This window comes from Haematobia irritans, chromosome 4 (assembly GCF_050003625.1).
Source record: "Haematobia irritans isolate KBUSLIRL chromosome 4, ASM5000362v1, whole genome shotgun sequence".
Lineage (NCBI taxonomy): Eukaryota > Metazoa > Arthropoda > Insecta > Diptera > Muscidae > Haematobia > Haematobia irritans.
The window spans coordinates 19,851,536-19,874,197 of NC_134400.1; the positions used below are offsets into that span (position 1 = coordinate 19,851,536).

General features: G+C 29.9%; 2 protein-coding genes and 2 long non-coding RNA genes across 4 annotated transcripts; 2 read left to right on the forward strand and 2 right to left on the reverse strand.

Moving 5' to 3' along the window:
* Positions 1-699: 699 nt before the first annotated feature.
* On the reverse strand, positions 700-3,901 carry LOC142234446 (acidic fibroblast growth factor intracellular-binding protein-like). The gene is made up of 8 exons (XM_075305576.1): positions 3,592-3,901; positions 2,722-2,920; positions 2,529-2,648; positions 1,657-1,764; positions 1,361-1,594; positions 1,232-1,300; positions 975-1,160; positions 700-914 (listed from the first exon to the last, which is right to left on the reverse strand). Exons 1-8 carry the CDS (start codon positions 3,752-3,754, stop codon positions 836-838), a joined length of 1,158 nt encoding a protein of 385 aa, XP_075161691.1. The 5' UTR covers positions 3,755-3,901; the 3' UTR covers positions 700-835.
* On the forward strand, positions 2,916-3,793 carry LOC142234447 (uncharacterized). Its single transcript, XR_012721626.1, has 2 exons — positions 2,916-3,335; positions 3,436-3,793. It is a non-coding gene; the product is annotated as an uncharacterized LOC142234447 (long non-coding RNA).
* Positions 3,902-6,208: 2,307 nt separating the features above from the next.
* On the forward strand, positions 6,209-12,916 carry Deaf1 (deformed epidermal autoregulatory factor 1). The gene is made up of 4 exons (XM_075304077.1): positions 6,209-6,646; positions 7,183-7,876; positions 9,572-10,137; positions 11,757-12,916. Exons 1-4 carry the CDS (start codon positions 6,533-6,535, stop codon positions 11,928-11,930), a joined length of 1,548 nt encoding a protein of 515 aa, XP_075160192.1. The 5' UTR covers positions 6,209-6,532; the 3' UTR covers positions 11,931-12,916.
* A 970-nt stretch (positions 12,917-13,886) lies between these two features.
* Positions 13,887-16,291, reverse strand: LOC142233231 (uncharacterized). Its single transcript, XR_012721363.1, has 3 exons — positions 14,694-16,291; positions 14,259-14,630; positions 13,887-14,092 (listed from the first exon to the last, which is right to left on the reverse strand). It is a non-coding gene; the product is annotated as an uncharacterized LOC142233231 (long non-coding RNA).
* Positions 16,292-22,662: the final 6,371 nt, after the last annotated feature.

Consider the following 22,662-nt stretch of genomic DNA (forward strand, 5'->3'; position numbering starts at 1 on the left):
TAGTACAGTGAGATGAACCAAGATGCCATTGAGGCAGGCACATACAAAAACACTTTAGAAGGTCATATCGTAGTAATAAGAGGGGGCACAGGTTAGAAGTCCTATATCGATTTTATTCCAGATAATGCAACAGTCTAAATTGGGCTCAAAGAATTCATGTATATGTGGAAACTTTCTTTACATTGCATGGTATCATTTCGCAGACCTGACACTAACTTCTCTGTGGACGCATCGCTTTCTCGAAATGGATAATGACGCTTGATATATCTGGCAATTTTTTTTAATCTAACTTTTCAATAGTTTCCATCAGACTATAATGATCTAAAGAATCCCCAGAGCCTAATATAAAAACTAAAGACAATAAAATAAGGATGGATTTTGTTAATTTTCCAATTCCAGTTCGAAAACAATCAATGGAAATGGAAAATCGACTTTAAAAGTTGGCCACAATTGACTTTTGCAAAGAATTGCCTGTTGTAAAGATCTGACCTTTTCTTGAAACTGGTGTTGTCGAATTTATACAGGCAGATTTCTTATGATTAGGACTGAATAAATCAGATGAATTTAATCATATTTCTAGCTGTATTAGCAAAAGTAGCATACCACACATGATACCCTACAATTAGGAGCATATTTGGTCTTAAGAGTAGATACCAAGGTTTCCAAACCTTTTCTTTTATCCATATCAATTTTGGGATGTTTTCCATATGCCGATCTATAAGAAAACTATTTTATTTGTTTTTAACAAAATGATTCTAATATAGAATTAAAAACTAAAACAATATATAAAAAAAACATATAAGAAACAGTATAAGAAAAAAAAATAAAACGAATCTTAAGCATGATACATTTTATCCAAGCAAATGCTTATAACTTGCATATAACGATCCCAAAGACATCGGGTCTCCTGGTCTCTACAACGACAAAGAAAAACTATTAATAAGAAGATATTTAATTGGAATGTTCAATAATACCTAGATATTTCTAAATCCAAAACGCTTTGGGTAATAGCAGCCAAAAATTTATTCACATGTTCACGAGCCCAAACATTTTGTCGCCAAGGTTCAATTAATTTCTCACATAGATCTACATACAAATCTCGCAATTCTCGATTACGATGTAAATTACATGCTATGGTTATTAAAGAACGCCAATATGATCTATAGAAACCACAAACAAAAGGAAGCAAATTATATACGAACAAATTACATATATACGAAAATATCAATACCTAAAGTTGGTATCCAATTCATGAAATGCTCTTTCCAATAAAATCGGTTTTAAACGCAAACACACCAAGCTATAATATTTCATTATTATTGTAATAAATTCCCTTTATTTAATTTGTTTTTATACATACTGCTTTATTTCTTTTTCTTTGTCTAGTAAACATCTCAGCTCCCTCAAGTCCAATAAGAATTCTTTATCCATCTCTGTGTCATAATACTCCGGTCCGCTATGTTGATACGTATATGTCCAATAAATCATAACAGCTTGGGAACAAGCAAATAAATCACTAAAAGTTAAATACTGTAGTTTCTTCTTGGAAGTTTCAAAGCGTAAACATGCCAAAAATACTATGGAAGCATATTTCCTTAAAACAAAAATAAAATCATTATATATAATTTTCAATTCTACTATAGCATATATACATACTTGGCTAATTCATCGGGTATATTGAATAATTGTTTTATATTGTTTGTGATGTTTCCGGGCAGTTCTTCAACCGCTTTGAATATCCTTTTGACATTATCGAATTGTCGCCTAAAAATAAAATATATGGCTATAAGAAAAATAGATCGATCTGCTTCACTCGAATGAAATCCGCATTTTATATCCATCACATTTTTAATGCGTCAAAATATATTCAATTCAAACTTTTTTAATCAATATTTAATTTAATATTTATTCTAGATGTCAGTCCGTATATGAGTTGAAATCATTCTTGCTTCGACTTGAAAAAGGTCAGAAGGTTGGCTGGTATTACTATTAGGGTATACAGCATAACTTTATACCAAACTTTTAATCTTATCCCAAAACTGAGTTCTTTTGCGGGCTGAAAGTTTTATGTTTCGACCCATTCACCTGAAATTTAATGTGCGACGATTCCAAGTCCTAAAAGCCACATGAGTTCAAATTACAAAATGAATCTAATTAAATACTGCTTCCAATTACGCCATGTTACACAACCCTATGTATGCAAGGCGGGCATATTAACCATTGCACCGCGCTGGCTCCCCAGATACCGCACGAATACTGGGATAGCACCGATTTTGTCTTCCTAAGTCGCCTTCTGTCACCTTCACTGATTGGAAGTGGGAGGTCTTATACCAAGTAATCGTTTCGGAGTGCACCAATCTCAGTAGCAGTTGCATACCCTTGTCGATTTTTACTCTCACCACTTGCCTGCTTTGTACCTTTCTAAAATGCACTATTGGGAGTAGATCGTTTCCTCCTTGGCACTAATCATCCCCTTAGTAGTGTACCAAGTATAAAATTACCATTCACATTTCCTCAACTCTCCTTACCTGCATGATTTCAATTTAACACCAGTTTTCTCAGCCACTTCATCCAAATCTTTACGATAACGTGAAGACAATTTTTTTCCAAGAATTTCACGTGCGACTGCATCATCTATGGAATAATACCTGACAAAAACGAAAAAAGTCAATACGTTAGCAAAAAGCCAAATTTATAGATAATACCAATGATACTACTCACTTTTCAATGATTAAATCTCTTGTCTCTGGCTCAAGTTGAAAGCATGACTGTTCTATTAGTTTTATGGGTGAATGTAATAGACGCTCAATCAAGGAATACGTCCTATAATGATCCAGGACATCTGAAGTTATCAAATCTATGTGAACACCAAGCAAATGTCCAAATCCCTTTTGTTTGAGATAACAGACAGCTTCGGTGGCTATGCAATGTTAAGATATGAAAAAATTAATTGAATTAAGATGTCTCTAGAATCTACATCTGCGTGTCGCACACGCACTCGATGAAAACAGCAAGTATTATCAAATCTATGACTATGTGGATGATAACCATACAATCATTGAAATGCTTGATGTAATTGTTCCACAATGATATTGAGTCATGTGTGGAAAAACTTGTAATAAGCTATAACTTCCAATGTATGGCTATGGACAGTGACACCCAACTGAGACAGTTAATTCATAAGCCAATGGAACCAATGGAAGAGATCTTCAAGAAGATGAAGGTGAAGAAGAAGGAGAAGATTATGAGAATGTGTTGGCACTCGAAGAACATGATTTAAAACTAGAAATAGAAGAAATCCATACTAATATCGAAGAAGTCCATGAAGATGGAAGGTAAATATATATCCTAAACAAATTTAATGATATCAATTCGATACATTCATCAAATGTTTGCATACTGAAACATTTAATAATATTTCGCCTTTAATTTCAGTAACCAACTCAATGATGTTTTACCAGATCAAGAAAATGATGGAGAAGAAAACCAAGTGTCCCCCGTACCATTCAAGTTAGTCATAAATGCAATGTTAAGATATGAAATTGTTTTATAAACAGATGTTCGAAGGTGCTTTGTGATACTTTTACTTACACGAGAATCCTTCGATCCATAGTTGGTATATCTCTGGATCCACAATAGTGTAATTGGTTAAAAAAACATCGACATCTGCCAACATATTTGGAATAGTGGATAGACGTTTTCGATGGAGTGGATTGTTGATTTGCTCCCGTTCACTGTTGTTTAGAGTTACCATTGCCCAATAAAACGTAAAGGGGAATTATTTGGTCTTGAATTACTTGTTTTCAAATCTCAAGTGTTCGCATTGATAAAGAGTTAGAATTCGTTCGATTGTGGTTTTTATAGCTGTTGTTTACAAACTGGAAAAGTAGATATGATCAAAAGCAACAACTGAGAATGTTTATTTCATCTAAAATGAATTATAAAATAAAGTAACCGGCAATTTTAGCGCGAAAGTTCTAAATTAATATAGACACTTACAGTGAAAATTATTATCTCTGCATAAAATTAATCGTTGAGCTATTATTTTCTATTTATGTGCACAGGCAAACATACATCTACAAAGAAAATTACCACAGGGTTTCGAAAAACAATATTTCATTTAAAACCACAGTTTTACGTTGCAACCCTGCTAACATTGCTTGAATTTTAGGGTAATGGTAACATTTATCGGTTATTTAGTCATCGCCGACAATTCTTAGCGATTGGCCACATTGTAAGATTCCATACAAACACAGATATTCCGTCCGTATAAACTTATAATCTGGCCGCTCATTAGATTATGGCATTTATACATCAATGACCACCCTGCCAACCTTTTTTTGAATTTGACGGCGCTTCTGAGAAACCCCACCACGTCGAAAACAGTCGTATACGATATCCAAAAATCCTCGCAAAAGTGCCGTCACTATTGAGAAGTTGTTACTACTAAATTACCACAAAAAAGTATCGCATGAGTGCAATTATTAAGTGCCTTTTTATATACATTTAGAACGGCTCCAAAAAGAGCCCCTTCAAACTATCAGAAAAAGTGCATTTTAAGATAGTTGTAGAAGAATCTTTGTGGTCAAGTACAACACGATTGTTAAGATGTTTATTAATTTCATTAAACATTTATAAATTCTTATAAATATAACATTTATACGATTATTACATCACATTTAACATAATTTTTTGCATTAATAAAAGAATGATGTTGAGATACCAGTAGCAAGTTACATCCTTGCCAGCATTTCAAAGTTCCATTTCATCCTCATCGCTACCACAGACTCGTAAATGTCACCACAACCATCGCGAACTGTGATGGGGGAAGCATATCAAAAAGTACAAAATGTACATGAAAGTATTTTGCCATCACTACTGTTATGGCGTTTTCTTTTCTTTTAAAAATGTGCACTTTTTTTGCATTTTACCCGGAAAATTTACTTTTTAGGTTCTTTTCTAAAAAAAACAGGCAAAAGTGCGAAAAGGCTTCAAATTCTGTTGTGAAAATAGCGCCACGCATAGAGGCAAATTACGGGCATTTTCAGCACTGCCAACAAACGAGAGTGCTGCGATTGCCCTGCCTCCTTCTTTGAATTCTTTTCTGCCCGCTGAAATGATAGCATATTTTTAGGTTGCTGGTAACATTTTAAAAATGCGCATTCTGTACAGACAAAATGAAGGCAAAGCACTTTTTTCAGAAAAGAAAACACCATTAGAAGAGCCATTTTATTTTTTGTGAAACGCCAAGCGCAACCAGCTTGTTATATTTTATTTAAATAAAAACGAAAATAAAGTTCTGAAAACATAGATATTACGCTTAAAATTGTGAAAGGTATATTGGTGAACAATTTGGTGATTTTCCAAATGGAATAAAGTGATTGTTTTTCAGATATTAACAGTAGGGATGGCAAATTACTTGCATGTACTTTTTGATGTACCTTTTCATGATGGTTGAAGTGACATTTACGAGTCTGTGGTAACGATGAGGTTGAAATGGAACTTTAAAATGCTGGCAGGGTGGTGAACAATTTTCGACTTTCCAAATAGAATAAAGTGATTGTTTTTCAAATATTTTCCAGGCACGCTGTCTCCATCGAAAATAAGCAAACTGGCTGATAGACGCTGCAATATGTAACTTGCTACTTAAAACTCAACATCATTATTTTATTAATGCAAAAAATTATGTTAAATGTGATGAGATAAACCGAAAAATGTTATATTTATAAGAAATTATAAATGTTTAATCAAATCAATAAACATCTACACAATCGTGTTTTACTTGACCACAATGATTCTTCTACAATTACCTTAAAATGCACTTTTTCTGATAGTTTGCAGGGGTTCTTATTGGCGTCCTTCGAAATTGATCTAAATAGGCACCTAATAATTGCACTGATGAGAAACTTTTTCGTAGTAACTTGGCGTGGTACAACTTCTCAATAGTGACGCCGCTTTTCCGACGAGTTTTTGATGTCGTATACGATTGTTTTCGACGTGATGGGGATTCTCAGTAGTGCCGTCAAATTCAAAAGATGTTAGCAGGGAAGCCCATGTGTGACAGTGCTCGCACACATATTCGCTATCATTCTGTTTGCACTCCAAGCATACGTCGCAGAGCCCACTGTATTGCGTATTGTCAAAAAGTGGCAGTCAAATAGTAGCCACTGATGTGGCAACACCATTTTAAATGTCACACACACACATACACATACAGTTTGACAGTACAATACTTTTTGTACTGTGTACCAGAATCACAACCAAGATTTTATTTTTATTTATACGAAAAAATGTGATTTATTGTTAATGAAAAGCCCTGCAAGAGAAAATAATCCAATTAAATTTTAATTTGGTATATTAGTTATAGTGCGGAAAGTGTATGCGTTTAGTGAGTCGTCTGGAATACCGCCTAAAATATTTTTACACAGGAAAAATTAAGAAGAAAATTTGTGTGTGCAAGCAAAAACCAACGAATAAGAGCAAAGCAGACACTGGCAAAAATTGAAAAAAAAACTCCATAGTGCTGTAAACTATGGAACAAGACATGCATCTAAGTAGGATACGTGATGTAAAAGAATTAGCAGTTCTCAGTGATGAGACGCGTGATGTTAAAGAAGAAGTTATCTTGGAGAGTTCCGGTCATCAGGTGCGTACGCTGGGAAATAAACACAAGACCCAACAAACAAGAAAAACAAATAGAGAAAAGTCGGCAAGGCAAGCAAGTGGATGAAGCGATATGGTCAAATTCCACGACTACTAATACTATTGGCTGAAGTAAATAAATAATGTGGGTATAGTAAGTCTCCTGAGTCCTACGAAGCATTAGATTAGTTCAAAATATTTGCCAATAGCTAAACAGATATCGCCCACTTGACCACCCGCTCGCCCGCTTCTACCTTTGTCAAGATTGGTGAAAATTGTGTATATATTTTTTGGGCCTTTGACATGTGTTATATTTCCCTTCCAAAAAATCACAAAAATGATCGCATCTAATTAACTTTGTGTACATTTTTTTCTAATTGGGTTTTGTTATTGTTGTTGTTATTTTTTCTTTCAATACTTCCACCGCGCTTTTCTTCGAAATCCGCAAAACTGTTTGTGATGTGTGGCAATGATGATGATGTACAATGTTTTTGCTGACCCTGGTCCATCGATCATTACCTATTCTCTCCACATATACAGCTGGAAGCTAAAGTACATATGGTAACGTCATCAAACGAGAATAGTGGAGGAAGTGGTGGTGGTGTTGTATCGGTTCCCGTTTCCCTGCCAATTGGTTCTATGATCGCTGGAACGGCTTTTAATGTAATTACACCCGATCATTTACCGCATTTCAAACAGATGCTGTGCGTCGATAACAATGGCTATATATCCAGTGGTACGGTGGTGGGAAATGTTGGTGGTGATCTAAAAACCATTGTCATACATCAACAACAACAGAGTGATAATACAGGAGTTGGTGGCACAACTATGGGCATCAATCACGATGGTTCGGGCAGCAATAATAGTCACGACAGTACTGTTACCGGTGATCAATTAGTCCATGGCGGTCCCGGTTCGGGTTGTGGCTCCGGATCGGGTGTCAGTTGGCCCGAAACCTCGCAAATGGAAGTGTTCCCCATAAGGTGCAAGACCACCAGTGCAGAATTGTATCGCAGCAAATTGGGTTCGGGCGGCCGTGGACGTTGTGTTAAGTACAAAGACAAATGGTTGACACCCAGCGAATTTGAGCAGACCTGTGGTCGTGGCTCTAGCAAAGATTGGAAACGTTCCATAAAATATGGCGGCAAATCGCTGCAATCACTTATTGACGAGGGCACATTAACACCACACGCAACAAATTGCAGTTGTACTGTGTGTTGCGATGACGAAGCTGGTAAGTGTTTATCGAAAGATAAAAAAAAAAACAATATCAATAGTTTATTTATTACTTTTATTCTATACTATCTGGATACGGTCCTCGCGGCTGGTCCGTCAGTTTTTCTTTTAGAAAATCAAAGTCAGTGTATTAAATTATTTATCATAGAAAACAAAATGTTTAATTGAAAAATCGCGTCCTGTAATCCCGTGTCAATTGCATTTTTGGTTGTGACTTCTGTTTCAGAATTGCCAAGGACATATAGTAGCAAACGTTTTTATAGTTAATCAGGAATAGGCAATAAGAATTCTATATGCCTGTCCTTGTACTGTAAATGCTGACATTAAACATCCAATTATACTGCCAGCACCGAAGCGTTTATATTGCCAGCACCGAAAAACGTAATTTTTTAAACCTCGTATATGGATTAGGAAATATTTTGATTGCGGTTGTTCCAAACAGTTTTGAAAGCGCCAGGGGCTTTTTTGGTACCTACTATCGCAGATTGGTGATGGGGTATAATAAGTTTGCTAATCCAGTTGTAACACATTGAAAATTTTATTACCGACTTGGGAGCCAACGTGGTGCAATGGCATAGCATATAATGTATATATATTCTTAATCAAAAAGAAATTGTAAGACCTCCGCTCTACAGACATCAATAATGACACAATCGTCCTGAAATCAAGCAGGTCAATTTCGAAGATGAGCTATATCAGTCAAATTAATATAGCCCCCATATAAACCGACCCTCCGATTTGTGGTCTTGAGCATCTAAATATCAAAAGTAGATGTGCTGAATATATTGTGTATCGGTCCAGGTAGTTCCTAGCCTTGCTAATGCCACCGCTTACAAATCCCTGGTATGTCTCTGTGGCCAGGCACCCATATTAGTTGATTATTGTACTGCTCAGGCATCTCGCTGACAGATTTGCGACAGCAAAAGGCCATTTTCGATAATATTTATAATATTTCAGCCAGGTTCCAGGTCTTTAGATTATATTTCGAATCCCAATTTTTCCGACCACATCGATAGCCCGCGCAACCGACGGTTTGGCCAATATGTCTAAATGCAATAGATGCAGCATGCCATTAAAGGAAAGATGTTAGGTATGGATCGGTATCGACCTTATGAACGCTACTATATGCTGATTAAGGACTCCACGCCTACAGCGAAACACAGCATAGGATTATCGAGCTAATCTCCATCGAGCAAACCACAAAAAACTACATATTTTGCTACGGTCCAAAAATATAAATAAATTATGCGCCCTCTGTCAAAACAGAAACACTCGGCACGGTCCATAGATCATCCACATAAAGTTTGGTCAAAATTGGTGAAGTAGTTCTTGAGTTACTGTGCAAAAACAAAAGCGCTGTCTGTCGGACGAAATTCAAACTAGGCAGACACATTCCTCACTGCCCATAGACCACAAAGTTTGGTTCAAATCGATGCAGCAGTTCTTTAGTTACTATGTAAAAACACAAAATAGCTAAATATTGAGCGGTCTACCGGGCGTATTTTAAAACTACACAGAAACACTCTCCACGGCCCATAGAGCATGCATATAAAATTCGGTCAAAATCGGTCCAATAGTTTTTGAGTTTATCGATCACGAATATACACATAATTTTTATTTATACAGAGAGAGTACAATTTAATCAATTTTCAATTTAATAAATTTTTTATTTATGATTTTTTATCCATTTCAGCTTCGGGACCCGTACGTTTATTTACACCGTACAAACGCCGAAAGCGAATCCAAGGTGAAGATGGTGATATGGGTCCGAAACGTAAACGTAATACACACAATAATAATAATGTTGTCAACAATACAGAACCACCACAGGCAACTGTGGTCGATGATAATAATATGTTTTTAACCGAAGATAATATTACCTCCAAGGATGAACCATGGCCGACACTTAACGACAGCCTTGATACATCAACAGAATTGGTGGATCAAACGCAAATTGGTAATCCCTATGATAGGGAAACATTTGTGGTTAACATCAACGATCCGGGGTCAATTGCATTGTTAGATAATAGTCAAACAATGAAAACATTAGAAAATGTTTATTGCACAATGGTGAAAGCCACCAATGATTTCAAACGCATTCTGACTGATCTAAAGAATACGTATGATCGCAAAATCGAAATATTGCAAAAAGAACGTGATGCAGCTGTAGCAGCGATGCGAGTTCAAGTGCATGCAGATCTAGATGATCCGAATATATCGGGTTCATTACATGGCAACGAATTAATATCAGCTAAAAAGGTAAGATCATAAAATAATATATACTCTAATAATACATTTCAATATAATATCAAATCCCATATTTGGTAAAAGTGAAATTTTAATGAAAACTTGTACTCTAAGAATATCTAGGTTCAATTGTAATTCATTTTGGGTTTAATGAATTACTCGAATTTATTCTGATAATTTGTTGATAGTTTTGTTGCAAGTAGAGGATGCTGATGAGGAATGTGGTAATTCCGAAACAGCTGCCCATCCAACGTCTTGCAGTCTGTAGGGCTTTGCCCAAATAAATTTGACAAGCATACATTTTCTCTGTTGGTTAAGCTACAATTGTAGTTAATCAATGCATGGTATTAAGCTCTAATCAAAAACAACAAAATCTTATTTCTATGGAAAATTTTGTCAAAATTTTGTTTCTATAGAAAATTTTGTCAAAATTTTATTTCTATAGAAAATTTTGTCAAAATTTTATTTCTATAGAAAATGTTATCAAAATTTTATTACTATAGAAAATGTTGTCAAAATTTTATTTCTATAGAAAATTTTGTCAAAATTTTATTTCTATAGAAAATTTTGTCAAAATTTTATTTCTATAGAAAATTTTGTCAAAATTTTATTTCTATAGAAAATTTTGTCAAAATTTTATTTCTATAGAAAATTTTGTCAAAATTTTATTTCTATAGAAAATTTTGTCAAAATTTTATTTCTATAGAAAATTTTGTCAAAATTTTATTTCTATAGAAAATTTTGTCAAAATTTTATTTCTATAGAAAATTTTGTCAAAATTTTATTTCTATAGAACATTTTGTCAACATTTTATTTCTATAGAAAATTTTGTCAAAATTTTATTTCTATAGAAAATTTTGTCAAAATTTTATTTCTATAGAAAATTTTGTCAAAATTTTATTTCTATAGAAAATTTTGTCAAAATTTCATTTCTATAGAAAATTTTGTCAAAATTTTATTTCTATAGAAAATTTTGTCAAAATTTTATTTTTATAGAAAATTTTGTCAAAATTTTATTTTTATAGAAAATTTTGTCAAAACTTTATTTCTATAGAAAATTTTGTCAAAACTTTATTTCTATAGAAAATTTTGTCAAAATTTTATTTCTATAGAAAATTTTGTGAACATTTTATTTCTATGGAAAATTTTGTCAACATTTTATTTCTATAGAAAATTATGTCAAAATATTTCTATAGAAATTTTGTCAAAATTTTATTTCTATAGAAAATTTTGTCAAAATTTTATTTCTATAGAAAATTTTGTCAAAACTTTATTTCTATAGAAAATTTTGTCAAAATTTTATTTCTATAGAAAATTTTGTGAACATTTTATTTCTATAGAAAATTTTGTGAACATTTTATTTGTATGGAAAATTTTGTCAACATTTTATTTCTATAGAAAAATTTGTCAAAATTTTATTTTTATGGAAAATTTTGTCAAAATTTTTTTTTTTTTGAAAATTTTGTCAAAATTTTAATTCTATAGAAAATTTTTTTTTTTAAATAAGATGATATTGTGAATATTATATAATTATCAAATATGGTCAATAATAGTCCGTTGAAAAAAATATTTATTATTATCCCTTAATTTTATTTTTATCAATATTGTTTTTTTGTTTTTGTTTCTTGTAGTGCGCTAATTGCAATCGCGAAGCCCTAGCGGAATGTTCATTATGCCGGAAGACGCCCTATTGTTCAGAATTTTGTCAACGAAAGGATTGGAATGCCCATCAAGTTGAATGTACAAGGAATCCAGCACCAACAACCACACAACAAATAATGCTCCTTGTAGATGAGCAGTCCTAAATTGAATTCAACAAAACAACACCAACACACCCCATTGTACATACATCTATAGAAAACCGAGTAAAACAAAAAACAATTCAATACAAAAAAAAAAACAAAAAATTCAGAAAATTAACGAAAAACATACATTTTAAATTCTTTATACGTTTGAGTAAAACAAAAACCAACATAAACTTAGCATTAAACAAAAACCATCCGGTTTTTTTCCATGACTAAACGAATGCTTTAGTTCGTCTCAAATTTGAAAGACAATTGTTGGCATTTTGGGACGAAAGATGGCGTTCGCGTGACATTGGAGAAATTGGTGATTCAAAGTAAAACTAATTAGACAGCATCATAAAACAAAATACAAAAGAAATAAAACCATCCTAAAATTTGACGAAATTCCAAGAAATAGACCAGAAAAATCAGCCCTATATATACATATGCATATACAATAGTCGCCCATATCGGAGAAAAATAGACACAACACAAAATACCCACAACTATTACTATTAAAAAAACAACAACAAATACTATAAATGAAATTGATTACAGCCAATAACCCCCAAGATACTTGAAAAATAAACCGACCACAGATTAGTTCAGACCAAACCAGACCCGACACGCATGACCCGACCAAGATGACAGGCAAAACAGACAGACATTAGGAAATGTATGCGAAATTGAATTGAATGAACGTTTCAATTCTAAATTTATATATAAATAAAATATGGAATGAGATGAGATAACCGGGATTGTAGTCAATGCCGTCGTCTACATTTCGTAAAACGTTTCCGCTAGACCGATGTTTATTAAGAAAAACAAAACAAAATTCAAGAAAAAAGGAAAAATAAACCTTGCATAAAAAATTTACATACATATTCGTCTATGTATACATAAACATACATCTTTTTTTCATTAGATTTTAAGAACCTAGTTAAACTTTTAACATTTTATTATTATTTTATGGATAATATTAATAAAACAACAAATCGAAAAACAAACATGAAAAACCAATAATTATAGAAAAACAAAAACACAAAACGAGAAATTATTAAAAAACAAAAATATTGCATCAGTCTTCGAAAGAGGACACAAGAAACGAAAATTCTACTGCCATTACAACATTTCAAGTAAAATAAAGATTTCAAATTTTCCCAAAAACCCCCGTAAGAAAAAAGACAAAAGACTAGCCCACTTAAATATTTCCCACAAAAACAACAACAGACCACCCTAAAAACAAGTCTCAGCATTCCTTCCACATTTTGAGACTACAAAACAAAAACAAACAAAAATAAAATAAATAAATTTCTAATTATTATTTTGTCTATATTCTTGTCAATTTCCCCCCAATCGAGAACAGCATGAAAATATCACATATAAGAAAATTTAGAGATAAGATAGACATTTTAAAGAAATTCGTGTTATAACAAAATACACATTTATGTGATGAGAATTTTATTTTTAGTTACTAATCTTACATGTATAGCTTAAATATGGGTTTCATTCAAAGCTTCCATTTTAATTTATATTAATTGTGGTCCAATTAAGTTTTTAACAATCCAAAAAATCTGCTAAAGTATTCCATTGAATGAAATCAATTATTTTTTTAATTGATTCATAAGAGATTGATATTTGTTAAATGTTAGCAAAATCTTCAATTCATATTTAACCCACCGATGGGTGATAAGGTCGCTGTGGATTTTTATAATTTTCTTTTATTCAAAATTTTATTTCTATACCCGTGTAAAAATTGGGGGATCTGATTTGATATGGTTAGATCTGAGCCAAGATATGGTCAGATCTGAGCAGATCCGAAAAATGGTTATATCTGGTCAGATCTAAATACTATGAAATTGGATCTGATCAGATCTCAAAAATGAGACACATCTAATCAGATCTAATTTGATATAATTGTATATTATTTGATACAATTGTATCTTTCGAGATCTTTCAACACATAAAAGCCCATAGTTTGTATATAAAATGAGATTAATTGTTTTATTTAATAATACAGACAAAAAGTATGTGCATAATAAATATGTTTAATTTATATTGATCCATCAAAGCTATTTAAGAGTATTGACAGTTGAGTTATAGTGTTGTCCAAGGGTTTTTTCGTTTGTTTCTTCTGCTTTGGACTTAGACACGCGACTAAAGTATTACAGCGTTAAGGCAATCTGCAATAAAATTAAGTTAAAAACCAATTATTAAACAAATATAGGAATAAAAAAACTGTGGGAATATATTGAACTATGTAAGCAAGTATTAGTATTGTTTTGGATCATTCTTCTTTAAGTTGCAATAAAAATTGCCATATAATTTTATGTTGCTTTTAATACTCACATTTAAAGTGTATTCGGGATTAGGTTAGGTATAGCGATAGGCTGTTATTTTAGGCTCATACATACTATTCAGACCATCATGACATCGCAGTGATCAACATCTCATTTATCACTGACTGCTGCTCGATTCAATAATTAGCTCAATAACATGGGTCCTCCTTGTTATAATCGAGTCCTATCGGCATTTCACGTTGCGCTGAAACAACTTAGAGAATCTTTGAAGCAGAAATGTCACCAACATTACTGCGAGGAGATAATCCACCGCCGAAAAAATTTTTGGTGTTGGTCGGAACTGGGATTGAACCCGTGACCTTTTGAATGCAAGGCGGGCATGTTAACCAGTACACCACTGAGGTTTCCTTTTTTTCCAAATCTAGAAAATAGTAAAACAATATGAAAATGACTACTAAGGAAATAACAAATACAATCTACTTACCTACATAATCTCCGCAACAAAGGAAACGATATACACTTTATCAAAGGAACACATTTAAAACAATTATATTAAATTTCTTAATTTTCTCAGCTAGTCTTGCGTTAAATTTGTTTGGAAGTGATGCCCCTGACGGCGTTGACATTTGACATAATGACATTGAGGTTGTTGTTAAAACTAATGGATCGTTGACACTAAAAACATGAAGCACTTTTATAATGTATAGAACCCATTTATTAGTACGTATGATAGATGAAACAAGAAGAAACTTTTGTTGTTTGAAATTTTAAATTAAATTTACTATATAAATATTAAAATCATCTGGACTAATGAGACTCATTTCACTTCGGTGCCTGCGTCACCTTCTTGCTTAGAAAACCAAGAAGGTATTGAAGCCCCCATCCTCAAGGTACGACTTTTTGGTGATCTGGGCAACGTTTACTTTGAAGGAAACGTTTCCCGCGATTAAAAATGTTTTAAATAAAATGTAAATTACTATCTCCGAGTGGGACATATATTAAAAAGGGCGACTTGTTCAGAAATGTTAGTGCATAATCAAAATATACTAAATGTTTTTTAATGTTTGAAGTTCTATTATTTAAACAAACTACTAACTTTTGGGCAGTATGTCTGTTATTCCAAACTAACAGATTGTACTTTCGCAGAAAAACTGCGAAAACAGCACTTTTTTGTTTACCAAAAAAATCAGCAGTCAATGTTTCCTACAGCAGTCTTTTTATATGAGTATATTTCAAAATAAAAATTCATTTTGTAATCTACTTAGGATACTAAATAATGCTTTGGATGAAAGGTTAATTAAACTCCAAACGCATGGGAACGACAAATACTAAATGAGTGTTTTGATGAAACCCACATTTTTCTTACTACTCGAGGTGTCAAATGGATACAAATATCTACACATCCCTTTTATATAAAAATACCAAAACTAATATCTATACAGTACAATTAATAAAGAAAGGCGTTTCTTTGCGAATTTTCAACAATTTATTTTTATTACTCTTTTTGACGTCAACCAGCAGTACGCGATAAAACATTTAAAAACTGGCGTTGTTCATTATATCCATTTCCAAAACTGACTGTTTTAGATTGTTAAACCATCTGAAGTGAAGGAGCTCAACCATGTTCTGAAACTCGAAAAACATGTTTATAAACTGCCAAATACTTTAAGATGTATTATGTAAGTTCGTTAAATAAACAAAAGTTATTTTTCCATCTGTAACTTTGTGTATATATCTCGAATAGTTTTTTAGACGTGTATTTCAAAAATCTTTTTAACTTGTTCATGATTTTTATTATATTTTGGACCTTATTTAACCCCATATATAGTCAGATATGATGTTATATCTACCATATCTTATTAGATATAGTGCTATATATGATCCTATCCAAGCATATATTATTAGATATGCCAGATATAATTAGATATTATACTATATATGATGAGATCTGCAATTATATCTAACCAGATCTAGCACCATATATAGCATATCTGTGCATATCTAATTATGTCTGAACCAATATCTGAACAGATCCAATTAGATCCAATTTGATATTATTAGATAGGATTGGATCCTCCAATTTTTACACGGGTAGAAACTTTTATCAAAATTTTATTTCTTTAGAAAATTTTGTCAAAATTTTATTTCTGTAGAAAATTTTATTTCCACAGAAAACTTTGTCAAAATTTTATTTCTATAGAAAATTTTATTTCCACAGAAAATTTTGTCAAAATTTTATTTCTATAGAACATTTTGTAAAAATTTAATTTTTATAGAAAATTTTGTCAAAATTTTATTTCTATAGAATTTTTTTTTTCAAAATTTTTCTAGAGGAAATATTTTCAAAATTTTATTTCTGTAGAAAATTTTGTCAAAATTTTATTTCTGTAGAAAATTTTGTCAAAATTTTATTTCTGTAGAAAATTTTGTCAAAATTTTATTTCTATAGAAAATTTTGCCAAAATTTTATTTCTACAGAAAATTTTGTCAAAACCCAGCAAAAACTCTCATTACCCGGTAATCTTGCAGGTAATCACAATCAAAAAGAAATATGTTAACCATTTATAAATTGGAATCGCTTCGGATTAATGTAATCATACACATGTCCTACGAGGAAAGTACTTCACCCAAGCATACCTTCGGCCATGAAATAAGTAGTGCATTTAGAGCATATGTTCACCTAATATGTAATCACTTATATGTAGATATACAAAAGTTTGTAAAATAATGACTCTGGTAACCAAGTCTCGAAAATAATGACTTCACTCGCCGATTACATTGGATCAAAATACGCCCAGTAATGCTGTAAGATGAACAATACTTGAGTAGGAACGAATATTGTAGAAATAGAAAATCAAAAAAAAAAAATTATATAGTTGTCTTTAATGAGATGTTTAAAATGAAATTGGATTATAGGCCGAGGGTATCTTGTTATTTTCTTATAAGAAAAGTAATTTCTTTCGACTTGCGATTCCGAATATTGGAACATGGGGTAATATATTCATCTAAGTAAAATTAAACTTAAAATGGAAATAAAAATTGGTTGTTTAAGGGAGTTGGATTCGTGAAATACTTTATAATATACATAATAAAGTATTTATTTAATATATAATATGGTGGTAAGGTTATGTATTTAAAACACAATTATTATGAAATATTTATGAAGAATACTCCTAAATGAATATAATATAACTCACCGCAATGTAATGCAACGTGCAATGACACTGTAATGAGATGTGGTTACCTAGTTTTTGCTGGGAATTGTCGAAAAGTTGGCCAAAACTTTATATCTATAGACAATTGTAGTACGTCTTGGTGGGAGAGGTATATTTTGAAAAATCTACCAACACCTCAAGCATTCTGCCAATCTACCAAACAGTAGAATTTTGGTAGAATTTTACCAACTGTGGCAACCGGGCTACCACCCACTGGGGGTGTATTAAATTCACAATCGTAAAAGTCGAAATTCGACTTTTGTAGCCCTAGCAAAAAAATCGTCACCGACTTTATGTAATCTTTAAAATCGAATTTTGATTTATTTTGAATATCGATTTTTGATGCTGGTCGACTCGAAAATCAACTTCTTATAGTGACCAAAAGTCAACTCATTCTCATTACATTCCCTAGGGAACCCATAAGTGTCTCCAAATCAACAAAATGGTGGAAGGGTACTAGCGATGGTGATAAACTTCGAACTTTGAAATGCTTACGGGAAAGGTGCTTAGATGATTTTAAACAGCAAGATCATGTTCACTCTTTATTTTAGTCCTTCATAGATTATTTTTGCAGTACTACAAGAAAACAGACCAGCTAATGACATTATTACCACATGCTCACAGATACATACATACATATTTTAAAGTTTGGTTTCTTCGTAGCACAATATTTTCAAAATTAATGCAATAAACGGAAATGGCTTGAAATCTTTATTCATGCATGTCTGTAATGGTTTCGTAAACGAAATAATATAAAACAAAAAAGAACGCAAAGCACATTCAGCTGTGTAAAAAAAAAAAAAAACAGAAAATACATACAATTTTTAGTGTGTTAATTGGGTAAAAATTTGTTATTTTTAATGTGAAGCGATATAGCCAGGTAAGCAATGGGTAAAAACAGTACAATTTCGCTATAAAATGAAGTTGGTCAAAATTTTATTTCTACAGAAATGTTTTTGAAATTTTTATTTCTATAGAAAATGTTGTCAAAATTTTATTTCGACAGAAAATTATGTCACAATTTTATTCCTCTAGAAAATTTTGTCAAAATTTTATTTCTATGAAAAATTTTGTCAAAGTTTTATTTCAAGAGAAAATTTTGTGAACATTTTATAGAAAATTTTGTCAAATTTTATTTATATAGAACATTGTGTCAAAATTTTATTTCTAGAGAAAATTTTGTGAACATTTTATAGAAAAATTTGCCAAATTTTATTTCTATAGAAATTTTTTTCAAAATTTTATATCTATAGAAAATTTTGTCAAAATTTTATTTCTATAGAAAATTTTGTCAAAATTTTATTTCTTTAGAAAATTTTGTCAAAATTTTATTACTATAGAAAATTTTGTCAAAATTTTATTTCTATCGAAAATTTTGTCAAAATTTTATTTCTATAGAAAATTTTGTCAAAAATTTTATTTCTATAGAAAATTTTGTCAAAATTTTATTTCTATAGAAAATTTTATCAAAATTTTATATAGAAAATTTTGTCAAAATTTTATTACTTTAGAAAATTTTGTCACAATTTTATTCCTCTAGAAAATTTTGTCAAAATTTTATTTCTATGAAAAATTTTGTCAAAGTTTTATTTCTATAGAAAATTTTATCACAATTTTATATAGAAAATTTTGTCAAAATTTTATTTCGACAGAAAATTATGTCACAATTTTATTCCTCTAGAAAATTTTGTCAAAATTTTATTTCTATGAAAAATTTTGTCAAAGTTTTATTTCTAGAGAAAATTTTGTGAACATTTTATAGAAAATTTTGTCAAATTTTATTTATATAGAACATTGTGTCAAAATTTTATTTCTAGAGAAAATTTTGTGAACATTTTATAGAAAATTTTGTCAAAATTTTATTTCTATAGAAAATTTTGTCAAAATTTTATTTCTATAGAAAATTTTGTCAAACTTTTATTTCTATAGAAAATTTTGTCAAAATTTTATTTCTATAGAAAATTTTTTCAAAATTTTATTACTATAGAAAATTTTGTCAAAATTTTATTTCTATAGAAAATTTTGTCACAATTTTATTTCTATAGAAAATTTTGTCAAAATTTTATTTTTAGAGAAAATTTTGTCAAAAATTTTATTTCTATAGAAAATTTTGTCAAAAATTTTATTTCTATAGAAAATTTTGTCAAAATTTTATTTCTATAGAAAATTTTATCAAAATTTTATATAGAAAATTTTGTCAAAATTTTATTTCTATAGAAAATTTTGTCACAATTTTATTTCTATAGAAAATTTTATCAAAATTTTATATAGAAAATTTTGTCAAAATTTTATTTCGACAGAAAATTATGTCACAATTTTATTCCTCTAGAAAATTTTGTCAAAATTTTATTTCTATGAAAAATTTTGTCAAAGTTTTATTTCTAGAGAAAATTTTGTGAACATTTTATAGAAAATTTTGTCAAATTTTATTTATATAGAACATTGTGTCAAAATTTTATTTCTAGAGAAAATTTTGTGAACATTTTATAGAAAATTTTGTCAAAATTTTATTTCTGTAGAAAATTTTGTCAAAATTTTATTTCTATAGAAAATTTTGTCAAAATTTTATTTCTATAGAAAATTTTGTCAAAATTTTATTACTATAGAAAATTTTGTCAAAATTTTATTTCTATAGAAAATTTTGTCACAATTTTATTTCTATAGAAAATTTTGTCAAAATTTTATTTCTATAGATAATTTTGTCAAAAATTTTATTTCTATAGAAAATTTTGTCAAAAATTTTATTTCTATAGAAAATTTTGTCAAAATTTTATTTCTATAGAAAATTTTATCAAAATTTTATATAGAAAATTTTGTCAAAATTTTATTTCTATAGAAAATTTTGTCACAATTTTATTCCTCTAGAAAATTTTGTCAAAATTTTATTTCAATGAAAAATTTTCTCAAAATTTTATTTCTATGCAAATTTTTTTCAATGTTTTATTTCTATAGAAAATTTGGTCAATATTTTATTTCTATAGAAAATTTTGTCAAAATTTTATTTCTATACAAAATTTTGGTTAAATTTTATTTCTACGGAAAATTTTGTCAAAATGTTATTTCTATAGAAAATTTTGTCAAAATTTTATTTCTATAGAAAATTTTTTCAAAAATTTATTTCTATAGAAAATGTTGTCAAAAATTTTATTTCTATAGAAAATTTTGTCAAAATTTTATTTCTATAGAAAATTTTGTCATAATTTTATTTCTATAGAAAATTTTGTCAAAATTTTATTTCTATAGAAAATTTTGTCAAATTTTATTTATATAGAAAATTTTGTGAAAATTTTATTTCTATAGAAAATTTTGTCAAAAATTATATTTCTATAGAAAATTTTGTCATAATTTTATTTCTATAGAAAATTTTGTCAAAATTTTATTTCTATAGAAAATTTTGTCAAAATTTTATTTCTATAGAAAATTTTGTCACAATTTGTCACAAATTTTGTCAAAATTTTATTTCTATAGAAAATTTTGTCAAAATTTTATTTCTATAGAAAATTTTGTCATAATTTTATTGCTATAGAAAATTTTGTCAAAATTTTATTTCTATAGAAAATTTTGTCAAATTTTATTTATATAGAAAATTTTGTCAAAATTTTATTTCTATAGAAAATTTTGTCAAAAATTATATTTCTATAGAAAATTTTGTCATAATTTTATTTCTATAGAAAATTTTGTCAAAATTTTATTTCTATAGAAAATTTTGTCAAAATTTTATTTCTATAGAAAATTTTGTCAAAATTTTATTTCTATAGAAAATTTTGTCACAATTTGATTCCTCTAGAAAATTTTGTCAAAATTTTATTTCTATAGAAAATTTTGTCACAATTTTATTCCTCTAGAAAATTTTGTCAAAATTTTATTTCTATGAAAAATTTTGTCAAAGTTTTATTTCTAGAGAAAATTTTGTGAACATTTTATAGAAAATTTTGTCAAATTTTATTTATATAGAAAATTTTGACAAAATTTTATTTATATAGAAAATTTTGTCAAAATTTTATTTCTATAGAAAATTTTGTCAAAATTTTATTTTTTTTTTCAATTAAATTTTTATTAATCAATTAAGACCCATTTTGGACTACATATTGATAGAAATACAATTGATGCGACTTATATATTGATATCCTAAACTAAAATCAAAACGCACTTTCCCTAATAAAACCAATTATTAAAAATTGAAATGTTAAAATTGTTAGCGACATCAGCTATGATAAGTTTAATTTAACTCACAGAAATACTGAAGAAGCTTTTTTTTTTTAAATTGTGAGGATTCAAAGAAAAGTCTTTGATGGTTGTAGGGAGAAGATTCGAAAGCCTAGCAATACGAATCGCGAATTATCGTTCAAAAATTGCTCTATTGAAATGCTCTATCAAAATCTGACAATTCCTGCTGGAATTGAGAAATGAAAAGTTAGATGATATATAAGTGGGTCTACCGTACCGTAGAGGCATAAGCACCTTGAACTAATGAAATCATCAAACGGGCATCCTAGAAACTCCTTGTCGTAATGCTCATAGTCATTCCTGCAGCGATTACCATAGACAAAGCGTAATACACTGTGGAACGATGACGTCAGCCTACTTAAATTCGATCTTAAAGTGCCAGAGACGACCTCTATACCGTATGTCAGATGTGTCATCACTAGTGACTGAGCCAAGATATATCTGATATGATCAGGTAAAAACATATTAAGATTGTACAATTTTCTCAAAGTAAAATTCACTTTTGAACAAATACGAGATACATGGTCCGTAAAATTTAGATTACAATCAATATCAAACCTTAAGCATATTAGATTATTAGAAAAAGTTATTGTGTTATTCTGAACAGTAACACTGAGTTGTTCATTTTGGTACCTTCCGAATGTCACACATTTAGTCTTCTCGAGGTTAATCCTTATCTTGTTAGCGGAAGCCCAAAGGAATACACGCCCAATATCCTCATCGAGTCTACTAATACATCGAGGCAACCAATGGGTAGTACAATGTTGGAAAAATATGTTTTTCATCTGTTCCGATATAAACAAAATGTGTTTCGGGCACAATTTTTAAACACAATATATTTAAGTGCAAACATGTAATGTTCCTAAACTAACACTAAATGTTTGGGACACATATGTTAATATGTTAGAATATATGTATTATGTTTGGGACATGAATGTTTCATAGAAATAATATGTGTTAATGTAAACATATAAAAATTTACAAATTTCGAGTAAACATATATATGATGTG

What these genes read in the sequence shown, in the direction of transcription:
- LOC142234446 (XM_075305576.1), bottom strand. Translation starts at nt 3,754, where the DNA reads ATGGTAACTCTAAACAACAGTGAACGGGAGCAAATCAACAATCCACTC. An exon ending in AGAGATTTAATCATTGAAAA is followed by an intron (nt 2,649 to 2,721) that starts GTGAGTAGTATC and finishes CGTTTTTGTCAG; the next exon opens with GTATTATTCCATAGATGATG. An exon ending in AAAGAAAAAGAAATAAAGCA is followed by an intron (nt 1,301 to 1,360) that starts GTATGTATAAAA and finishes GAAATATTATAG; the next exon opens with CTTGGTGTGTTTGCGTTTAA.
- Deaf1 (XM_075304077.1), top strand. Translation starts at nt 6,533, where the DNA reads ATGGAACAAGACATGCATCTAAGTAGGATACGTGATGTAAAAGAATTA. An exon ending in TGGAGAGTTCCGGTCATCAG is followed by an intron (nt 6,647 to 7,182) that starts GTGCGTACGCTG and finishes CCACATATACAG; the next exon opens with CTGGAAGCTAAAGTACATAT. An exon ending in GTGTTGCGATGACGAAGCTG is followed by an intron (nt 7,877 to 9,571) that starts GTAAGTGTTTAT and finishes TATCCATTTCAG; the next exon opens with CTTCGGGACCCGTACGTTTA.